This window comes from Helobdella robusta, assembly GCF_000326865.2.
Source record: "Helobdella robusta unplaced genomic scaffold HELROscaffold_11, whole genome shotgun sequence".
Classification (NCBI taxonomy): domain Eukaryota; kingdom Metazoa; phylum Annelida; class Clitellata; order Rhynchobdellida; family Glossiphoniidae; genus Helobdella; species Helobdella robusta.
Window position 1 is genome coordinate 263,032 of NW_008703617.1, and position 20,428 is coordinate 283,459.

Here is a 20,428-nt window from a genome sequence, read left to right on the forward strand (position 1 = left end):
TTGCTATAATTATTTCTATTATTATTATTATTATTATTATTATTTATTATTTCCTAATCAGGTTTGCCTAATTTGTTCGGCTAGCTTCCACATCTTCAAATGCCATTCACCGGAGATGTATAGGAAATTCTTAAACATTGATCTCTTTGGCATATCGTTGGGTTCGGAAATTATAATATAATTATTAATAATTAATATAATATTAATTATTATTATTATTGCAATAATTATTTTAATAATAAATATGATTTTATTAGGCTTAGTGGGGTGCTATTTTCCTGGTTTGTATCTCGGCTTCTTATGTTTTCAAGTATTATTCTTTATTCTTTTTCATTGATTGACCATTTGAATGAATTGTTGAATGAATGAGTGAGTGAGTGAATGAATGAATGAATGAATGAATGAATGAATGAATGAATGAATGAATGAATGAATGAATGAATGAATGAATGAATGAATGAATGAATGAATGAATGAATGAATGAATGAATGAATGAATGAATGAATGAATGAATGAATGAATGAATGAATGAATGAATGAATGAATGAATGAATGAATGAATGAATGAATGAATGAATGAATGAATGAATGAATGAATGAATGAATGAATGAATGAATGAATGAATGAATGGACGAATAAACAAACGAACGGACGAACGAACGAACGAATGAATAATTGAGCAAACAAATAAATTAGAGACAAAAAACAATTTCCACAATTCAGAGCTGGCAAAACTTGTACATGTTCTTATTAGTCCTCATCTTGATGGCGTTATTTTACTGGCATTGGAATTTAGGTGCCCTAGATAGCCAAAAATTCGATTTTGTTAATAATAATTCTTTGTATCGTTATCACAACAATATCAACAACATCAACAACAACAACAACAACAACAGCAACATCAACAACAACACCGTAATAACTAGCTATAACATAGTTAATAATAATAGCAACACTGACATTGGAATCAGCAAAAATCACATCAACAACAACAACACTGATTACATCAACAACAACACTGATTACATCAACAACAGCAACAACAGCAATGACGTTATTGACAGTAGCAGCAGTAACGACAACGCTCCCTGTAATGGGATTTTTAATAGTTTCACTCATAACGAAGGGATTTCCAATAGAGTTTATAACACTAATGACAGGAACGACAATAACAATAATTATAATTATTACAACAGTAATAATTATAATTGTAGTAATAATTATAATGACGAAGTGTTGATTTTGATAGAGAACGAATTCGATACTGATAAGTTCGTCTATTTGAATCATAGATACAACAGCCTTTTTGATCAAAACAACAACAACAACAACAACAATAATAATAGTAATAATAATAACAATAATAATAATAATAAATTGATCCGCTGTTGTGGTTGTTGCTCTGGTCCGATAATATTCTACGGCATCCTTTCGGTATTCAGCGTCGTTCCTTCTATACATTGGGTCTATCTGAATGGCGGGCTTGGTTCAGCTTTCGTCCAGGTACTATTATTATTATTATTTATTATTATTATTATTATTTATTGTTGTTGTTGTTATTATTATTATTGTATTTATTTATTTTTTTCATTAGTTTTTTTAATACTATTTCATATTATTACTGTTTCTTGGGCATTTAAATTATTGTCACATATTAGATATGAGCACATGGATTTTAATCTACGCTCATTATTAAATTTAAATGTTATTATTATTGTTGTTATTATTATTGTTATTGTTGTTTTTGTTTTTAATATTATTCAGTTATAATTTTAATGTGGCAGGAGTTCGGCTTGAAAATTATGATCCTCTACATTCTGCTCGCACTGGCCTTCTCGTTCTACATATCGAAATTTCCCGAGAGGTTTTTTCCAGGTTATTGTTATTCTTTTTATTAATTTATTATTATTATTGTTGTTATTTTTATTAAAATAAAATTTTTAAATTATAGTTAATTATTTTATTTAACTACCCATATAGGCCGTTTTGATTACGTTGGCTCCAGCCATCAGCTCTGGCATATTTTTATCTTTCTTTCATTTCTATGGTGGTACGATTGCGGGGTTAAGTTGTCTATGCAATTATCGACCAACGAAAACTGTTGATTCTTTGTTGTTTGATTCTTTGTTGTTGATTCTTCGTTTGTTAATTCTTCGTCTGTTGATCCTTTGTTGTTGATTCTTTGTTGTTGATTCTTCGTTTGTTAATTTTTTGTTGTTGATTATTTGTTGTTGGTTTTTTGTTTTTGATTCTTTGTTGTTGATTCTTTGTTGTTGATTCTTTGTTGATACATTATGGACCCCTCCAAACGTTTAGATGAAATTTTTAATTTGAAATTTGTTGCTGCGAACTGGCCGATGATAATAATGTAATGTGTCTTATTCCAATGATTTTTTTATTTTTTATCCATTTGTTCGTTTTTTCGTTTGTTTAGTTCATTCATTCATTCATTCATTCATTCATTCATTCATTCATTCATTCATTCATTCATTCATTCATTCATTCATTCATTCATTCATTCATTCATTCATTCATTCATTCATTCATTCATTCATTCATTCATTCATTCATTCATTCATTCATTCATTCATTCATTCATTCATTCATTCATTCAATCGTTCGTTTATTCATTCGTTCATTCATTCGTTCGTTCGTTCATTCACATTTTTTAGTATTATCATCTAGTTTCTTTTGTTCAGTATTCCATAACATACTCACTGATCGTCTGTGTGACTACTCCATATTACGACAGCATATAATATATAAATACAGAAAGAGAGAGATAGAGAGTGAGAGAGAGAAGGAGAAAAAGTTTATCGTTATTATTATAATTTTACAGTGTTTACTTAAGATTGATTGTATTGTTAGTTTTATCTTTTGGCTTCAAATTATTAATATTTATATATAATATATTAAAATATGCAATTTGTAAATATTTTTATTTATATCGTAACTTTTTATTTGAATCGTTTTGCAGTTTCATAACAAAACCTTTGCTTTTGGTGTGATAATATACTAATAAAAGATATCACACAAGAACACATGAACATGCACACATACATACATACCCACATGTACTTTGTGATTCTCAATAATTGGCTACAATTTTTGACTGCTGTTACCAAATTTTGTAACATTTCGATTGAATAAAAAAAATCTTTAGATAAATCTACCTTATTGTTTTGTTTTGTGTGCGTGCGTGTGTATGTCTGTGCGTGCGTGTGCGTGCGTGTGTATGTATGCGCGTGTGTGTTTGTTTGTGTTGTAATATTATCGAGACAAATGATCTTAAGACAACATATCTATCGACAATCAATCAATCAATTAGTTTATAAAGCGCTATTTCCGCGATGTTCAACAGCGCTCCTCAATGAATTTCACAAACGGATGGGTCTTGAGATCCGCTCTGAATTTCGTAAGTGATGGAGAAGTAGTCAGAGAAGGGGGATGAGAGTTTCAGAGAAAAGGGCCAGAAAAAGCTAAAGCTGAAGTTGAATTTTTTGAAGAAATTTAATTGTAAGAGGTTTTATAAGATCGCCTGCCAAGGAAACGATATATACCACCTATGTGACGTCTGTTACCTGGCCAACACGACTTGTTTAGAAAATATTTCAAAGATGAATGCGCCAAAAATGAAAAGGTCCGATCCAGATTCGATAGATTTTACAAAATTACCGACAACATAACGGGCAAGGATGAGATCCCGATCCCGAAGTTGACGCAAATCCCGGAATCTCTTCTCGAAGTTAAGTTCGTCATGAAGCACAATTTACCGTACTTCCAAAACGACACTCAGGCACATCCATGGAATACAATGATCGGATCGGTGGGTGGGATGTTGTCTCTATGGCTTGGGATCACCGTCGCCAGTGGGGTGGAGGTCATTGAGTTGGTCTATTTACTCTTTAAAGGCTGTTGGGAGAATTTGAAACTAAGCTCGAAGGCTGCTGATAAGAATAATAAAATCAGTGTTATGACTGATTGAATGTATGGATTTACAAGAGAAAGAGCAAGAGAGAAAGAGAGAGAGGAGAGAGAGAGAGAGAGAGAGAGAGAGAGAGAGAGAGATAAATAAGTTGCCTAATTTTGACACTTTCAACGTGAAATACATTGATTAGTTGTTGGATAATTTTTATCTAAACATACACTCCAATAAGCCGCTCAAAATAGAAGTGTTACTATAACATTTTTTGGTGTTAACAAGGCGCGAGATTCTGATCATATCACTCTTGTCTTTATTATATTTGAGTAATACTATGTAAATATGTTTGTGTAAAAATGCATCTATGTTTGTATGTGTGTGTATGTGTGAATGTATGTGCGTGTGTGTTTTTAAACACATATTTGAATGATGTTTGTGTATAGGCCTAAAAAACTTGATTAGCAATAAATTTAGCGTTAAGAATGAAGAAAATGGGAAGGATGATAAATTAGTTTCAGGGTGTGTGTTTCAATACCTGAAGGTAACCTGTGCAAATACAACTGTCATAAAGAGAGTCTCAATAATTAAAGATTTTTTTTTGTAGAAATTATTTTAGTCATTTGTTTTAAAATAAATTTAAATTGAATTATGTTTGGTAGAAATTCTACTAAATAAAGTTTTTATTTCAAAAATCTCATTGGATAGAAATTCTTGTTATGTCAATATAAATATATATATATATATGGATCTATTTGTTGTTATGTATACACGTGTGTGTGTGTATACACACAGAGGTATGATTTATAAAGAAGAAGATGTTACGTGCCTTATAGATTACAATGAGTTTAGATTTAAATAGATATTTTAAAATAAATTGAAAATTTTAAACTTTTCTCTAAACCTCAACACTTACAAGAACTATAATATCAACATTGATAACACAAACAACAACAACCAATAACGTTAAAAATACTAAAAAACAACATTAATAACTCTAATACCAACAAAAATAACATCAATAAAAAGCGTTTTTATTGTGATGGAACCGATTAAATCCGAACTCCTAAACTATGGCAAGACGACATCGATCCGGGGAATACCGAAGTTTATCAAATCGACCGACAGGTTTCTCAAAATGGTTTGGCTGCTGTCCTTTGTCGCTTCACTGGCTGTCATGATCTACTTGCTGAAGATCTCCTTTGATCAGTACAGTATGAGGCCTGTCACTACTAAGAATGGAGAGAAGGTTAGCTCCGTGTGGTGTGTGTTTGTGTGTGTGTATGAGAGAGAGAGAGAGAGAGAGACAGAGAGAGGAGAGAGAGAGAGAGAGAGAGAGAGAGAGAAATAATTTGCTGATAACACAAATCATTTTTACTCATTCTGATCTCATATAAGATAATTTTGCTACTAAAAACTTGAAAATTATAAAATAAGTTTTCGTTTAAATGTCAACAGGTAGACCAGAAGATATCCTTCCCCGACATAACGTTGTGCAATTTGGATCCATTTGCTGAGGGAGAGCCAAAAGAACTTTCCATGAAAAATTATTCCCTTCTGATCGAAGAGTACGAAAATTTTGCGCTAAAAAAATTAGACGATTTTATGGTCGAAAGAAATAACTTCTCAGCGCCCAAAGGAAAAATTCGGAGCATCATGGAGGAGTTGGAGTCTGTGTCGGGATATGTCATCAACTTGAAAAAAGATCGCCCGGAATCTGAAGACTGCCCGAGTTTCATCGTCGAATGTGACTTCTACGGAGCTGACTGGTTCGAAACTGAAGAACCATGCCAATTTCACAAGACGTTGGAATGCGAATTATTACACATGCTACGTGCTGAAGACTAAAAAGTTGATCATTTCTGACTCAACAATCGTTAGAGGATTGAGCGTCTTGCTGAACGTTGGGCCACCCAATCTCATACAAGTCTCTTACAAATCTTCACTCACAAACTCACGGGCCAGGGGGGTCCAGGTGAGCGTGCACAGTCCAGGGACTCCCCCGGATCTCAAACGGGGGTTCAACGTCGCTCCCGGGACTGAAAACATCGTCGATATCGTTCAGACGGAAAAAATACGGCAAGATAAAGCCAACAATAAGTTTGTATGTTGGGAAAAATTAATTTATTGATATAATATTTCAAGACATTCATTTTGAAATTAATCATTTAGATTGTGCGGCACTCAAGAGAAGATAACGCCCTACTGGTATAAAATCAAGTACAAGCGAGATCTCTGTGAGGAATACTGCCTGCAGTCGTTGATAAAGAGAAGGTGTGGCTGTATGACGCATCAGCTCAACGTGCCTGATAAGGACTTCAAAAACACAAGACTCTGCGGGAACTTCAGTCTGAATGGAAGTTTAAACAAGTCAGAACTTGAAGAAGAAATTGTGGAAAAGTTCTACAACCTGGTCTGCTCGTTTGTTCATGTTTATCCCCAAGATGAGAAAGATTGTCATGAAAAATGTTTGATTGCTTGTGACGAGATGTCATACGATTTCTACGTAGCCTCGGCGACCTGGCCACAACCATCAGTCCAACTTGACCTCTTCACCAAATTCATCCAAAACTGCACCGACACAAATCCCAAAATACGGAGCAGATACAACAGCTACTTGCAGTACTACAAAAGCTGCAGCAGCAACAGCAGCAGCGAGTGCACCGACGACATCCCCATCTCAAACTTCACTCAAATCCAGGAATCCTTATTAGAAATAAAATTCGTAATGAAACAGAACTTTCCATACTACCAGTCAGAAAACTTCACCTATACCTGGGAAATGATGATTGGAACAGTTGGAGGTATGTTGTCACTCTGGCTTGGTGTAACCGTGGCGAGTGCAGTAGAAATCATCGAGTTAGTATACCTCTTGGGTAAGCTCTGCTGGAAGAATAACAGAAACTTAACTCACACAACTAATGTCGCCGTTAATTGTAACCTGGGTGTCTGTGAAGTTAGTGATAAAAATGGCACTGATTCCAATAAGAGTTTGTCTAATTCTAATTCATCTGAGGGTTATTGATGGCGTAATGGCTAAGGTTCAAATGCAAAGAGATTCACGCCCGTCACGTGCAATGTGTGTGTGTGTGTTTGCAGAACTGATTCACGTGTGAGAGAAAATTCTAGATTAGGTGAACTTTATTTTTGGAATAAGTTAAAAGAGGTTTTCAAATTATTCTTTTGATAGTTTAATTGTAAATTAACTTTCTGCCCGATGTATATTTCTGTAGAGAATCTATTTATTTGTCTTCTATTAAACTTGTGACGATTAGCAATTGAATGAAATGTTTAAGTCATAATTGAGTCACTCGAATCTGTTTGTGGACTTAAGATGAAATAAAATTTGTATATTTTTCATCAAAATTCTCGAAATATTCAACTAAAATCAATTAAAATCACTCTCAACTAATTTTTTCTACTTAAGCGAACCAACAACGACTCGTGAATAATTGTTTATCTGGGCGACGTCTGCAATTGAACCCCGTGAGTTAGTGTCACCGACATTTAAAAATAGTTCAACACCCTGAGTGAAACAAATTTAAACAAAAAATGAAATAAAAAAATCTAGATGTAGCGATGCGCCTGACGGATCCAACTTCCTTCCTAGCCAAACAGACCGTTAAAAAGTTCTCAGAATTTTGTAATAATAACAATAAATTATATAAAAATGATAATGACAACATTAATAATAATAACAATTCTATCACATCAAAGACTATTTTTAAATCTCCGATTTTGATTTTTAAAGAATAATAAAAAAAAAGAAAAAAAAGAGATACACCAGAATCAATGCGGCAAACAAAGGACACGAACCTACATAGCATATTCTCAAAACGATTTTGAGATTTTTATTTATCTAGCGCCCTCTTGAGTGGCTTCAAAGACAATTGTCTTTGATTTTGTCTTTGTCTTTTTGTCTTTGTCGTCAATTTTGATTTGTATAGCGTTGCTTTAACGAGCAAAACAAGCCAGACATGATTCGAATACATACATGTGTAACAGACGAGAACCTCTTTGCTGTTTAACCCAGTGACACCAGAGTAGAACCAAACACATCACCATATCACATCACCATACTGCAATGATAAAATAAATGATTATAGATGAATGAATAAAAATAATTTGCGCCCCATTCAACTCAAGTCGATTTTGTATGTTTATTATGTATGTATGTATGTATGTATGTATGTATGTATGTGTGTGTGTGTATGTAGGTATGTATGTGTGTGTGTGTGTGTGTGTGTGTGTGTGTGTGTGTGTGTGTGTGTGTGTGTGTCAGAATCAGAAATTTCAGAATCATTTGATTCAATCAAACAATACAAAAAAAATGTATGAATATATGTGTGTATGTATGTGTGTATGTATGCATGTATGTATGTGTGGTGTGTGTATGTTTGTATAAATGTATACATATGTGTATGTAGGTATGTTTTTTATGATGATATTATAATTATAAATATTTATAATAAATTCCTACATAATAATTACACTGTGTGTATGTGTGCAAATGGGTGAGGATCATTAATTATTGATTGTGATTCCCTTTTATTAGCAACAGGTGGATGTATGTATTATGTGTTTGTTTCGTTACTTATTTTGCTGTGTGTGTGTATGGGTGAGTGTGTGTGTCTGTTGGTCTCTTATTTATCTATCTCATTAATGTTTATATTGCCTGTTATAGTCGATAAAAACGGTTTTTTGAAAGCATTCATTCGTTCGTTCGTTTGTTCGTTCATTCATTCATTCATTCATTCATTCATTCATTCATTCATTCATTCATTCATTCATTCATTCATCCATTCAGCCATTCATTCATTGCCTTTGTTTAGCTTTCTCTTTCATATAGTTAATTGCCACTTAGACATCCGTACCTATTCGAACTGTTTGATAGTAAATTGTTTTTCATTTTAGACAGTCAGTTAGATCCTTTATTGATTTAGTAATTAAGTTTTGTCAGCATGTTACATATTTTAGTTTAAGAATGTTTTTTTTGGTCTTAAGGTTTAAAATTTGATGAAATCAAGTATGATGATTGAAAAAATTGTCTCCTAATTTGTAGCTATTTTGGGCATATTTTTTCTTGATATGTTACATGTTGTTTTTTAATTTTGGTTAAAATTTAGGATAATAATTTTCAATCATATAAATAAAATTATATAATCATTGATGATTATTATATAATCATCAAGTAAATTACCTTCAAAACGATGTATTATTACGAGATAATCTTGAAAAAATCGTTAACTTAACATGTAAGTATGTATGTATGTAAGTAGGTTTGTATATATGTGTGTATGTATGTATATATATATGTATGTATGTTGGTATGTGTGTGTGTGTGTGACACCTGTAGTCTATTAATTCATAATAAATTATCGTAATATAACAATAACATCTTTTTAGATTCTTGGATAACAACTTGCAAGACGTTTATCTTATCTAACCACAGAAGAAAGAAAGGAGATTGTGATTGGTTGATTGATTGATTGATTGATTGATTGATTGATTGATTGATTGATATTGATTGATTGATTGATCGATTGACTGATTGATTAAATGAATGAATGACCGATTGATTGGTAGATAACGTTGAAGAGATGGTGATTGAAGCGTTGAAAAGTGAACTTCTAAAATATGGAGAGAACACTTCAATCAGAGGAATTCCGAAATTTTTCAAATCGAAAGATATCTTTCTGAAAGTTCTATGGCTCGTTTTTTTCATCACGTGCACTGCAGTTCTGATCTACCTTCTGATCACGTTATTTAATAAATTCTATACCTGGCCCGTCACTACAAAGTATGGAGAGAAGGTTGGTTTTTTGTTCGTCTGTTTGTCTTTGTTCGTCGGTTTGTCTTTGTTCGTCTGTTTGTCTCGGTTCGTCTGTTTGTCTTTGTTCGTCTCTTTGTCTTTGTTCGTCTCTTTGTTTTTGTTCGTCTGTTTGTCTTTGTTCGTTGTTTGTTTGTTTGCTTTGTTTTTTGTTCGTTCGTTTGTTTGAGTTTGTTTTTTTTAAAAAACCGTTTTCTTAGTTGAGCTTTATTTTTATATGGAAGTTTCATGAATGTAAAATTGATTTTAATGAAGAGTTGTGGAATATGTGTTTGAAATTGTGTGCGTGAGGTGGGAAATTTGTTGAAGGTGGGCTAGCAAAAATTAATTGAAACAATTTTGTGCCGACAGGTCGGCCAACCATTAACCTTCCCGGACATAACGATATGCAACTTGGATCCACTGGCCGAAGGGGAGCCTGACTATTTGAAAATAAATGAATATTTAACATACGTAGAAAATTACAAGCAGGACATTTTAAATTACCTAGAAAATGCGAATATTACAGGAGATGACTCGTCGTTCGCGGAGGTCAGAAACATGTTTGACGAGATTTTTTCGGTCTCCGGTTACATCATAAACTTGAAGAAGACTAGACCGGAATCCAACGACTGTCCGAACTTCATTGTCGATTGCAGTTTCTTTGGTTACAACTGGTTTCAAACAGACGCCATATGCACTGCTGAAAACTTCACGAAACGCTGGAATGCCAACTATTACACTTGTTACACTCTGAAAACGAGTAGTCTGCTAAACATTTCCAGCTCAAATAATATTAGAGGTCTGAGTCTGATTTTGAACCTGGGTCCTCCGAGCCTCATACAAGTCCCTTACAAATCCTCACTCACAAACTCACAAGCCAGGGGGGTCCAGGTGAGCGTGCACAGTCCAGGGACTTCTCCGGATCTCAAACGGGGGTTCAACGTCGCTCCCGGCACTGAGAACATCGTCGAAATCGTTCAGACGGAGAGATCGCGTCTGGACAAACCGCACAATAGGTAAGTTTTTTTGCTGTAAATCCGCTATTTAGTTCTTAATTGCTTTTTAAAAATAGATCCCTTTGATATTTAATTTTTTTTGCAGATTGGGGTGCACAAATGAAAGAAACATGCTCTTTTCACCAACCGAGAAGTACACATCTGACCTGTGCGTTGAATACTGTATACAAGAATTGATCAACAAAACGTGCGGCTGTGTGACGCACCTCCTAAGCGTTCCTGAAAAATATATCAGTGATACAGATCTGTGCGGGAATTTAACCATCTACGAATACTCGGACAATAGAACTGATAGGGCAGTGTTTGGCTTATACTGTTCTCTGAATAATTCTGATGAGGACAAAGCCAGCTGTTTTGAGAACTGCCTGATGCCTTGCATGGAAATAAAGTACGACTCCTTCGTGACATCAGCTTCCTGGCCACAACCATCTGTGCAGATCAATTTGTTCCGTGAATACTTTGATAGAGACAACGACAGCTGCGTAGAAAAAAACCCAAAAGTGAAAGAGAGATACATCAACTACCTGAAGTTCATGAGTGAGGATAGAACTGAAGACGTCCCACTCTCAAGTTTGACGCAGATCCAGGAATCTTTACTGGCGATAAAGTTTGTAATGAAGCAAAACTTCCCTTACTACCAATCTGAGAATCCTGCATACACGTGGGACGTGATGATTGGGACTGTTGGTGGGATGTTATCCCTGTGGCTGGGAATCACTGCAGCAAGTGGGGTGGAAATTATCGAGTTGGTCTACCTACTCTTTAAATGTTGCTGGAATAATAAAAAATCTAGCACCGACTTTAATACAAATAATAATAAAGTTAATAACCAACAAAGCTCCAATGGAATATCATCTGAGAATCATCTTCAGACTAGGATTTAATTTTTAACAACTAGCACTTCTCTGATAACAGCTACAGTCTATAATTATATAGAAGTATAGGATATATTCAATAATATTTATACATTAAGTAATGAATGAATAACTTCGGTACCTTTATTATCATAGACATCAACAGTCTAATTTATTATGCATTTATACAAAAGAAATTATTTCTATGCTTATGTATTTAAATTCACTTTTGATTTTACCATAGCAACGCTTGTACTCTAAGTGTCTATCAATTTTTTTTACCAAAATTGTCCAAATTAGCGCTTATTTTTGAATAATTAATCAAAAAATAATTGATAATTAAATGATTTATGCTAAAAATTATTTTGAGAGTTGTTTATTTTCAAGTGAAATCAAATGTAAAACATTTTTTTCACAAGCATTTTTTTCACCGGGGAAACTGTTCAGTAGTAATGGGACAAGATTTAATTTTAATACAATTTTCGAAATAAAATTAAATAAAAGTTGGAAATAAATGAAAAAATAATAATAACAATTATATAATAGATAATTAGAATGAACATTTTACCGCACTTTTTGCTGTGAGATTGGGTTAGTTAGAGTTAGTTAGACATTTGAGTGTTTCTCTGTGCTGTGCTGATGATATAAATTCCTTAAGGCTTAATGGATAACAAAAGCGTAAAACTGAATCCGCCATCTTTTTTCACCGGACAGAAAACTGGTTAGAGAGAATAGAATAATTTTTTGCTCATTTTTAATTTTTTATCACTAAATATTAAATAATATAGATTTGTAAACCTGAATTTTTTTTAACTAACCTCAATTGTAGAAAAATAAATTAAAAAATTAATAAAACCAAATCTTTCTTATTTAGAAATCGAGTTTTTTTTCAATTTTCTACAGAGTTACTGACGCCAAAAATGTTTGCAAACAGCAACATCCATGGTTGTTGTGATATTAATGGTGACGATGATAACCTACTGATACCTCGGTGTAAATTTGCAGTTTTTTATTGACAATTTTATATTAATTAATTAATTAATTAATTGGTTAATTAATTAACTGGTTAATCTTTTTTCATTATTTATTTTTCTCTGAATTAATTTATTTATCTTAATTTTATTGGGTTTTTTGTTAAATTTAGCACTGACAGAAAATTTGCCAACCAGTCAGATGAAATGATTATTTTTAATGATTTCTTTTCAAACAACAACAACAGCAGCAACAACAATAATAATAATAACAATAGTAAAAATGATATGTTTGAAAAATTCAAAATTATGGAAAGACAAAAAGATTGCGAAATTAAGAGACTTAAAAATGATCTGGATGAAGTTTTGTTGAAAAGCCAATCTAAGGTCGGTAATTGTTATTTTCGTTGTTATTACTACTGATACTTTTATTTTGGTTTTCCATCCATTCGCCCACTCATTCGCCTATTCATTCATTCATTCACCCACCCATTCATTCATTCATTCGTTCATTCATTTATCAAAATCAAATATACCGTCTGATTCAATAAAAAATATTAATAACAATAACGACAACAGATTAGAGAAATGGCCGAAGAGAGAGAGGAATTGTTATTGTTACTGGAGAACGAAAGATCAATGAAAAACGAATTGAAAAGATTTTTGAGAGATAAGGAGGAAGATATGAGGGTGGCTGACGACTTGATGAGGTATATTGACACGATGATGATGATATTAATAACCATAAAAAAAATAATTATAATATTAATAATTATAGTAATAATTAGGGATGCACCGGATTCAGGTTTTTCAAATCCGGCCGGGGCCGGACTTAGCCGGATTTAAAATTCAAAAACCGGCCGGGGCGGGAGCCGGGGCCGGATTTTAGTTGCCATTTTACATACGTTAGAAAAAATACTCACATTTACGGTTATCTACATGTTGAACATCAAAAAATAACACCAAGCAAATAGTTAATTAATTCAAATATATAAATAAGCTATGTGATACGCCAAATTTTGTACACAAAGATCAGCTTATAACTTATGCATAACCCATGTTATAGCATAAAAAAAATTGTCCAGCCCACCTCACAATTAGTGATGTTGTAATTATGTGTCATATATGCCTAGCCTAACCTTTAACATACCATGTTCTTAAATTATGCGCTTATGTATCTCTATGTGATCCGTCATTTAAAATTATATAGCATAAACACGTGCACAAGTTCTTTTACACAAAGATCAGCTTATAATTTATGCATAACCCATGTTATAGCACAAAAAAAATTGTCCAGCTCACCTCACAATTAATGATGTTGTTATTATGTGTCATGAATGCTTAGCTTTTAACTTATTGACAAGCAATTAATTGAATTCAATGAAATTTTTTTTCTATTTATAACATTTTTAAACGTCGATAGAAGCGTAAAATCCGGCCACCAAATCTGGCCGGGGCCGGATTTGAAAAAAAGCCGGATTTTGACCGGAGCCGGGGCCGAACTTTGGTGCATCCCTAGTAATAATAATAATAATTATTATTTATTGCAACAGAAAGCTCGAAGAAGATCTCAAATCAACCAAAAACATCCTAGAACCTACAAAATTAGAAAATGAAAATATGAAGCTAAAGTTAAAGGTACTATTATATTTGTTCTAGGCAATATAAAGCGCTATATGAGTAACGTACAGCGCTTCACAAATGATCATATAGCGCCACAATTTATTTTTAATTTACTAACTGTCAATCAAGTCTATGGAGGATCATATGGTGAGATTGGAGAGAGATAACGAGTTAATGAGGGTGAAGATGCTGACGTTGACTGACATAATGAATATGCAAGATAAACAGATACAGGTATCATTCATTCATTCATCCATTCATTCATTCACTCGCTCATCGTTTTTTCTCCAACAAGATTAACAACTTCCATAACGATAATGTCTACAAAAAGAAAACTTTGCTAGAGAAGTTTGTATGTTTGTCTGTATTATGTATGTCTATATGTATGTTTGTATGTATGTGAGTGTATGTATGTGAGTGTATGTATGTGAGTGTATGTACCATGCAGATGGCGTGAGAGCGTATTTGAATCAATGGTTCGGCTGAAATCCGAAGAACTTACTCACCAGCAAGAGGTCAAGCAACTTAACCTCAAGGTCATTTGTTATAATTAAAATTATAATTACGATTATAATTAAGATTATAATTATGATTATAATTGTGGTTATATTATGTTGTAGGTTAAAGAAATAAAATCCCTAAATGAGAAATTATTGTCTGACAAAGTTTCACGCGATAAAATCATACAGACGCAATCCATTGAAATCAGCCATCTGAACAAACAACTTAAGGTTATTCTCTTTTTTTAGTAATCCTTACTTGGGGATGGTCCTAATTTGCATAATTTATTTATCTTTGTGAGTGAGATGTGCCGATTTGCATGATGTATTGTTCGTCTTTATGATGATGATGTATACTAATTTGTATAATTTATTAATTTATTCATAATAAATTCGAAGTTTTACCTCGATTTCATACAAAATCTAATACACACACACAGGCTGGTGTAGGCAGCAATGTACATCATGAATGTCGGCTTTGTCAAGTGTACAAAAACCACATACATCACATGTACAAGTTAGTTGATGTAATGTAGTAATGTAATGTGATGTGATCACATGACGACCACTACAATAATGGCCATCTCATTACTTTTAAATGAGGGATACTTTAAAGACTCGTCGAAAAATCCAAATTAGGAATTTAGACAGTACTCTGACCTCGTCTCTGATTGGCTGGTCATCAACCCTGACCCAGAAATTCAACCAGTTAGATCGAAGGTTACAGACGGCCAATAGGGATGTGCTAAATTTCAAAAGTTCGATCTTTTACGTTTAAAAGTTTATGATTCGTTATATTTAAGTTATATATATATATATATATATATATATATATATATATATGAAAAAACACATTCATTAAATTAAACAATTTATTTTAATTTGTTTGAAAACAGAAAAATTGAACCTACAGATGAACAAGAATCTTCTGACAGATGTGGAGCGTTTAACAAGCATCATTCTCAACCCAGAGCTGAACTTTGTATAAAATCAAAATTTTATATGTATATACATACTCGTGTGTGTGTGTATGTGTGTGTGTGTGAGTGTGTGTGAGTATGATGAGTAGAATATTGCTCAACAAAAGCAGAGTCTTAATGTTATATTTTAATATCATTGTCATTTTTCGCAAATAATCGGAATGGTAGTAATGCATAAACGAAGGAATAGATAATGTATGAATAAATGAATGAATGGATGGATAAATTAAATGAATGGATGAATTAAATGAATGGATGAATTAAATGAATGGATGAATTATGGAATCAAATCGTACAAGATTAAACTAAGAAGAACTCGTATATGAACATTGTAGAAATTTAATTTAAAATGGAAATCACAGAACTATATACTTTAAGCGGGGAAAAATGACTGACTGACCCAATCCTTCTAGCAAAATTTGATCGCACACAAATACAAGTCAAGGATTTCTATAACAATAATACTTGTTGCAATCATTAATGATTTATTCCTGGTCCTATCTGCTTAATCAAAACGGTTCGAATTGTAAACGTCTTAACTGAAAAATTGATTGAAGTGAATACAGAAGAAATAGAAGACATCGCAATGATAAACACAATCACACATACATAGGCACGCACACACGTACACACACACGCGCGAAGGTACACACGCACGCACACACGTACACTAACAAGATTCGAATTTTTTTTCATCCTGCTACCAAAAATTAAAAACCAAATTTCACTTTGTCAACGAAACCAAACCACAATCAGATCAAACGACAAACTTGAACCCCCGTTCAACTCTACAGTCATTCAAAAATGGACTCTCCCTAATTAGAATTATCATCTCTCATTTACATCACAATTGCTCAACATTATCATGATTCACAACAATATCACTAGAAAAATCTTTATTCACCATCCTCTCCAGAGGCGATACCACTTTAAATGACTGAGGTGTGATCAACTCTTTGCCATATTTCAATTCATCAGCGTACTGTTGGTAGATCCTAATTGATTTTTTTGGTGGCCGTTCAGGTCCTACCTTACCACAATTCACGTACTTCCGGTATATATCTAATGATCTATCAGACGGTTGGTTTATAGTTACTGATCTGCATGTATTTAGGTATAATGGATCGATAAGGAAAGTCGTGTCCTGTATTGTCGATGGCGTCACGGATGATGATGCCACAGGCGACGCTACTGCAGATGCAAGGTGTGGTGAAGTCGTTGTCGCTACGTCATTAACAGCAGCTGTGGTCGCTTTCTTCATTTCCCTAATTAGAGATTGAGAGGTTCTGAACTCAGATGTCCTCCCAAACGAGGCGTACCTGCCGAAAAAATTAGTTTGCCAACACATACTCAGACACACACACACGCATACACATTACACACACACACACACACACACACACATACAAACCTTTTATAAATCTCCATACTTCTAGCATTAGGGGAGTCCACGTCGACCCCATACTTTTTCCTAAACTCCTCTTTAAAGGACGTTCCCCCAAAAAGAGACCCCGCCACGCCCCGGCCCCCCTCACCAATGTGGCAGCTGTGGTGGTGGTGGTGAGAGGACGACGTAGAGAAAGACGGCGACGAATCAGGATCATTATCAGTAGCACAACTAACATAATCTTTAATCAGCGATAATTCTAGCCCCTTTTCACTGTGAATGGCGCAATTTTTTCTATCCAAACCACAGGTCGATACATGCACATTGTCACCACCATTCGTGACGTCATTATTTCCACTCAATTTATTCATACCCTTCGCGCCCCTTTTGAGATGGGCGCCTAAAGTGACGATGACGTCATTATTTTCGTCGCCCCAATCGACCTCTGACCCATCGCTTTCGCTTAGGCTGCCCTCTGAGCCGTTTGAAGTGAAGGAAGATGTAGAGTCTTGACCGGATATGTTCGGGTTCGATTCCCTGGTCGGCCTGTGGGGTTGGTTGGTCGGTCAGTTGTTGGTAGGTTGGTCAGTTGTTGGTAGGTTGATCAGTTGTTGGTTGGTCAGTTGTTGGCTGGTTGGTTAGTTGTTGGTTAGTTGATTGGTCAGTTGTTGGTTGGTCAGTTGTTGGTTGGTTGATTGGTCGTTTGTTGGTTGGTAGGTCAGTCGTATGTAAGACTGATTGAAATGTCTTTTGGTTGGCTGGTCAGTTTGTTGATTGATTAGTTGAATGATTGGTTGGTAACAATGAAAAATATAACATCACGCAACATACATACCCAGTAGCTTTCTTCCCACTAGAAGTGTACATGCGAGTACAAAATGGGCTGATGTCACTCGAAGACTTTGGCATGAAATCTCTTAAAAATTATAAATAATTATTAATTAAATATTACTATAAATTATTTATTATAACTACGATAATTATTATGTGTTAATTATTTAATATAATTATGAATTAATAATATGTAGGTAGGGAATTGCAAAAACACGTTACAAAATTACATACAAACTCATACAAAACCATACAAATTCATACAAAACCCATACAAATTTGTACAAAACCCATACAAAACCCATAAAAATTTATACAAAACCCATAAAAATTCGTACAAAACCCATACAAAGCCCATACAAATTCATACAAAACCCATACAAACTCATACAAAGTACATACTAAATAATACAAATAGATACAAACCGACGCAAAACACACGCGAAAAACAAACAACAATACATACAAAACCCATTTATAGATATCATACAGGACATAAAAGCCCATAGAAAATGATACAAAAAGAAAGAAAGGCCACCAACTTTAGAGAGTGAGACATGTTCATGGCAAAAAGGTCGTCAAACGAAGTCATCTCATGTGGCTTATACAAATCGTCGAGTAGGTTCACCTGCTCGCTGCTTCTTTCATGATACTCAACAGCCAGATGTTCATCTAAAATGCCTTTGCTCTCTGTTAAAATTATTATCTATTTATTTTTATCTATTTATTTTTATTTATTTATTTATTTTTATTTATTTATAATGATTCACAATTTATATTTATTTATTTTAGAACTTCAGAATTATATTCAGGAATGTGGATATAAACCAGCCAGCCAACCAACCAACTAACCAACCAGCCAACCAACCAATCAACCAATCAACCAACCAACCAACCAACCAACCAACCATCTTCATAGGAATAAGGAAGGCAGTCTAATATACGCTGGTCCCACCACTGACAATAACTGTAAACCAATAGAAAAATATCAATCAACCAACCAGAAAACCAACAAATCAGGCAGCCAATCAATCAACCAACCAATCAACCAACAAACCAGGCAACCAATCAATCAACCAACCAATCAACCAACCAATCAATCAACCAACCAATCAATCAATCAAGAACCAACCAGCCCACCAATCGAACCTTCTCCTATTTAGCTTGCCTAGATCAAGAGCTGCTTCGTTGTGTATGTAGTAATCACTAGATAGCTCCCAGATCTGTTTGCTGCCACTGGCTTGCGATGGGGAAGATCGGGACGATGGAATGAACACGCCAAGAAAGATATTCATGGCGTTTTGTTTCTCCGAGTCTAGTGTCAATATGAAAAATGAAATGATGATGATCGTTTCACTCATTCAATCTTTTATTCATTCATTCACTCATTCATTCACTCACTCACTCATTCATTCATTCATTCATTCAATCATTCACTCACTCATTCATTCAAACGACCAGCCAGCCAGCCAGCCAACCTGAAAACGTATTACTGTAATATCTAGAGAGGGTCTGCATGATGTCCCTAGAGCTTGACGTCCATGCGGTCAACTTCCGGTACCCTCGAATCCGGTGGACCAGCTGGGACCCCCCGTACTGGAGGGCCAACGTGTCACCCTGATCCTCAAATAGATCCTCCATCATTCTTTGAGAAGTTGAATGAATGAGTAGACGATCAGTCAATCAATCATTTATCTATTTATATAATTTATCTATTTAACTATTTACTTCACCACCAATCCATTCATTCGTCCATCAACACATTCATTCATTCATTCATTCATTCATTCATTCATTCACTCAATTAATTCATTCATTCATCCAGACAAACCTCATACAATCGGAATCATAATCCAACGAAAAGTTATCTATGACTCCAAGTGAGTAGAGCTGAATGAATGAATGACTGAATGAATGAATGAATGACTGAATGACAGAATGAAAGAAAGAACGAATGAATGAATTGATAAAGAAAAAAATGAATGAATGAACGAACGAACGATCGAATGAACGAACGAATAAAATGAACGAGTAACTTGTTTAATTAGGGCGCATTTGGCAATGGCATATTGTGCGGTGTTCGTCCGGTCCAGACAGTCTATGCAGTTGGTTCGAACGACGCCATTCTGACGTCTGCCCGCCTCCTCGTGTGACGCTAACACGTCCAGTGGACAGCTGCTTGTGGCGGCCACAATGAAGATTATGACGACAACGATGATGAAAATGATGATGAAGATGATGATAATGAAGATGATGATGAGGAAGATAATAAAGATGATAATGAAGTTGATGATGATGAAGATAATGATGAAGATGATGATGAGGATGATGATGAAGATGATGAGGAAGATGATGAAGATGAGGATGATAATGAAGATGATGATGAAGAGGATAATGAAGATAATGATGAGGATGAGGATGATGATGAAGATGATGATAATGAAGATGATGATGAGGAAGATAATAAAGATGATAATGAAGTTGATGATGATGAAGATGATGATGAAGATGATGATGAGGATGATGATGAAGA

General features: G+C 34.1%; 4 protein-coding genes across 4 annotated transcripts in view; 3 read left to right on the forward strand and 1 right to left on the reverse strand.

Annotated features, from left to right (window-relative positions):
- Positions 1 to 2,107, forward strand: part of HELRODRAFT_72643 (hypothetical protein) — a gene marked incomplete at both ends in the record, with an annotated part of 2,614 nt that extends 507 nt beyond the window's left edge. Inside the window, 6 exons of the mRNA XM_009012587.1 lie at positions 62 to 161; positions 258 to 310; positions 726 to 844; positions 1,445 to 1,505; positions 1,787 to 1,877; positions 1,983 to 2,107. Of these exons, the coding sequence (XP_009010835.1) occupies positions 62 to 161; positions 258 to 310; positions 726 to 844; positions 1,445 to 1,505; positions 1,787 to 1,877; positions 1,983 to 2,107 (549 nt within the window). The remainder of the gene's footprint in view (positions 1 to 61; positions 162 to 257; positions 311 to 725; positions 845 to 1,444; positions 1,506 to 1,786; positions 1,878 to 1,982) is intronic.
- Positions 2,108 to 5,059: 2,952 nt separating this feature from the next.
- HELRODRAFT_167069 (hypothetical protein) lies at positions 5,060 to 6,946 on the forward strand (the record flags this gene model as incomplete). Its single annotated transcript, XM_009012588.1, has 4 exons — positions 5,060 to 5,170; positions 5,380 to 5,585; positions 5,725 to 6,021; positions 6,094 to 6,946. The coding sequence occupies 4 exons, from the start codon at positions 5,060 to 5,062 to the stop codon at positions 6,944 to 6,946; spliced, it is 1,467 nt and encodes a 488-aa protein (XP_009010836.1).
- A 1,908-nt stretch (positions 6,947 to 8,854) lies between these two features.
- Positions 8,855 to 11,966, forward strand: HELRODRAFT_185250 (hypothetical protein). Its single transcript, XM_009012589.1, has 4 exons — positions 8,855 to 9,178; positions 9,328 to 9,734; positions 10,103 to 10,749; positions 10,835 to 11,966. The coding sequence occupies exons 2-4, from the start codon at positions 9,522 to 9,524 to the stop codon at positions 11,631 to 11,633; spliced, it is 1,659 nt and encodes a 552-aa protein (XP_009010837.1). The 5' UTR covers positions 8,855 to 9,178; positions 9,328 to 9,521; the 3' UTR covers positions 11,634 to 11,966.
- A 5,860-nt stretch (positions 11,967 to 17,826) lies between these two features.
- HELRODRAFT_72070 (hypothetical protein) overlaps positions 17,827 to 20,428 on the reverse strand; it is a gene marked incomplete at both ends in the record, with an annotated part of 6,848 nt that continues 4,246 nt past the window's right edge. Inside the window, 7 exons of the mRNA XM_009012590.1 lie at positions 17,827 to 17,980; positions 18,438 to 18,585; positions 18,804 to 18,862; positions 19,045 to 19,210; positions 19,374 to 19,540; positions 19,727 to 19,785; positions 19,932 to 20,070. Of these exons, the coding sequence (XP_009010838.1) occupies positions 17,827 to 17,980; positions 18,438 to 18,585; positions 18,804 to 18,862; positions 19,045 to 19,210; positions 19,374 to 19,540; positions 19,727 to 19,785; positions 19,932 to 20,070 (892 nt within the window). The remainder of the gene's footprint in view (positions 17,981 to 18,437; positions 18,586 to 18,803; positions 18,863 to 19,044; positions 19,211 to 19,373; positions 19,541 to 19,726; positions 19,786 to 19,931; positions 20,071 to 20,428) is intronic.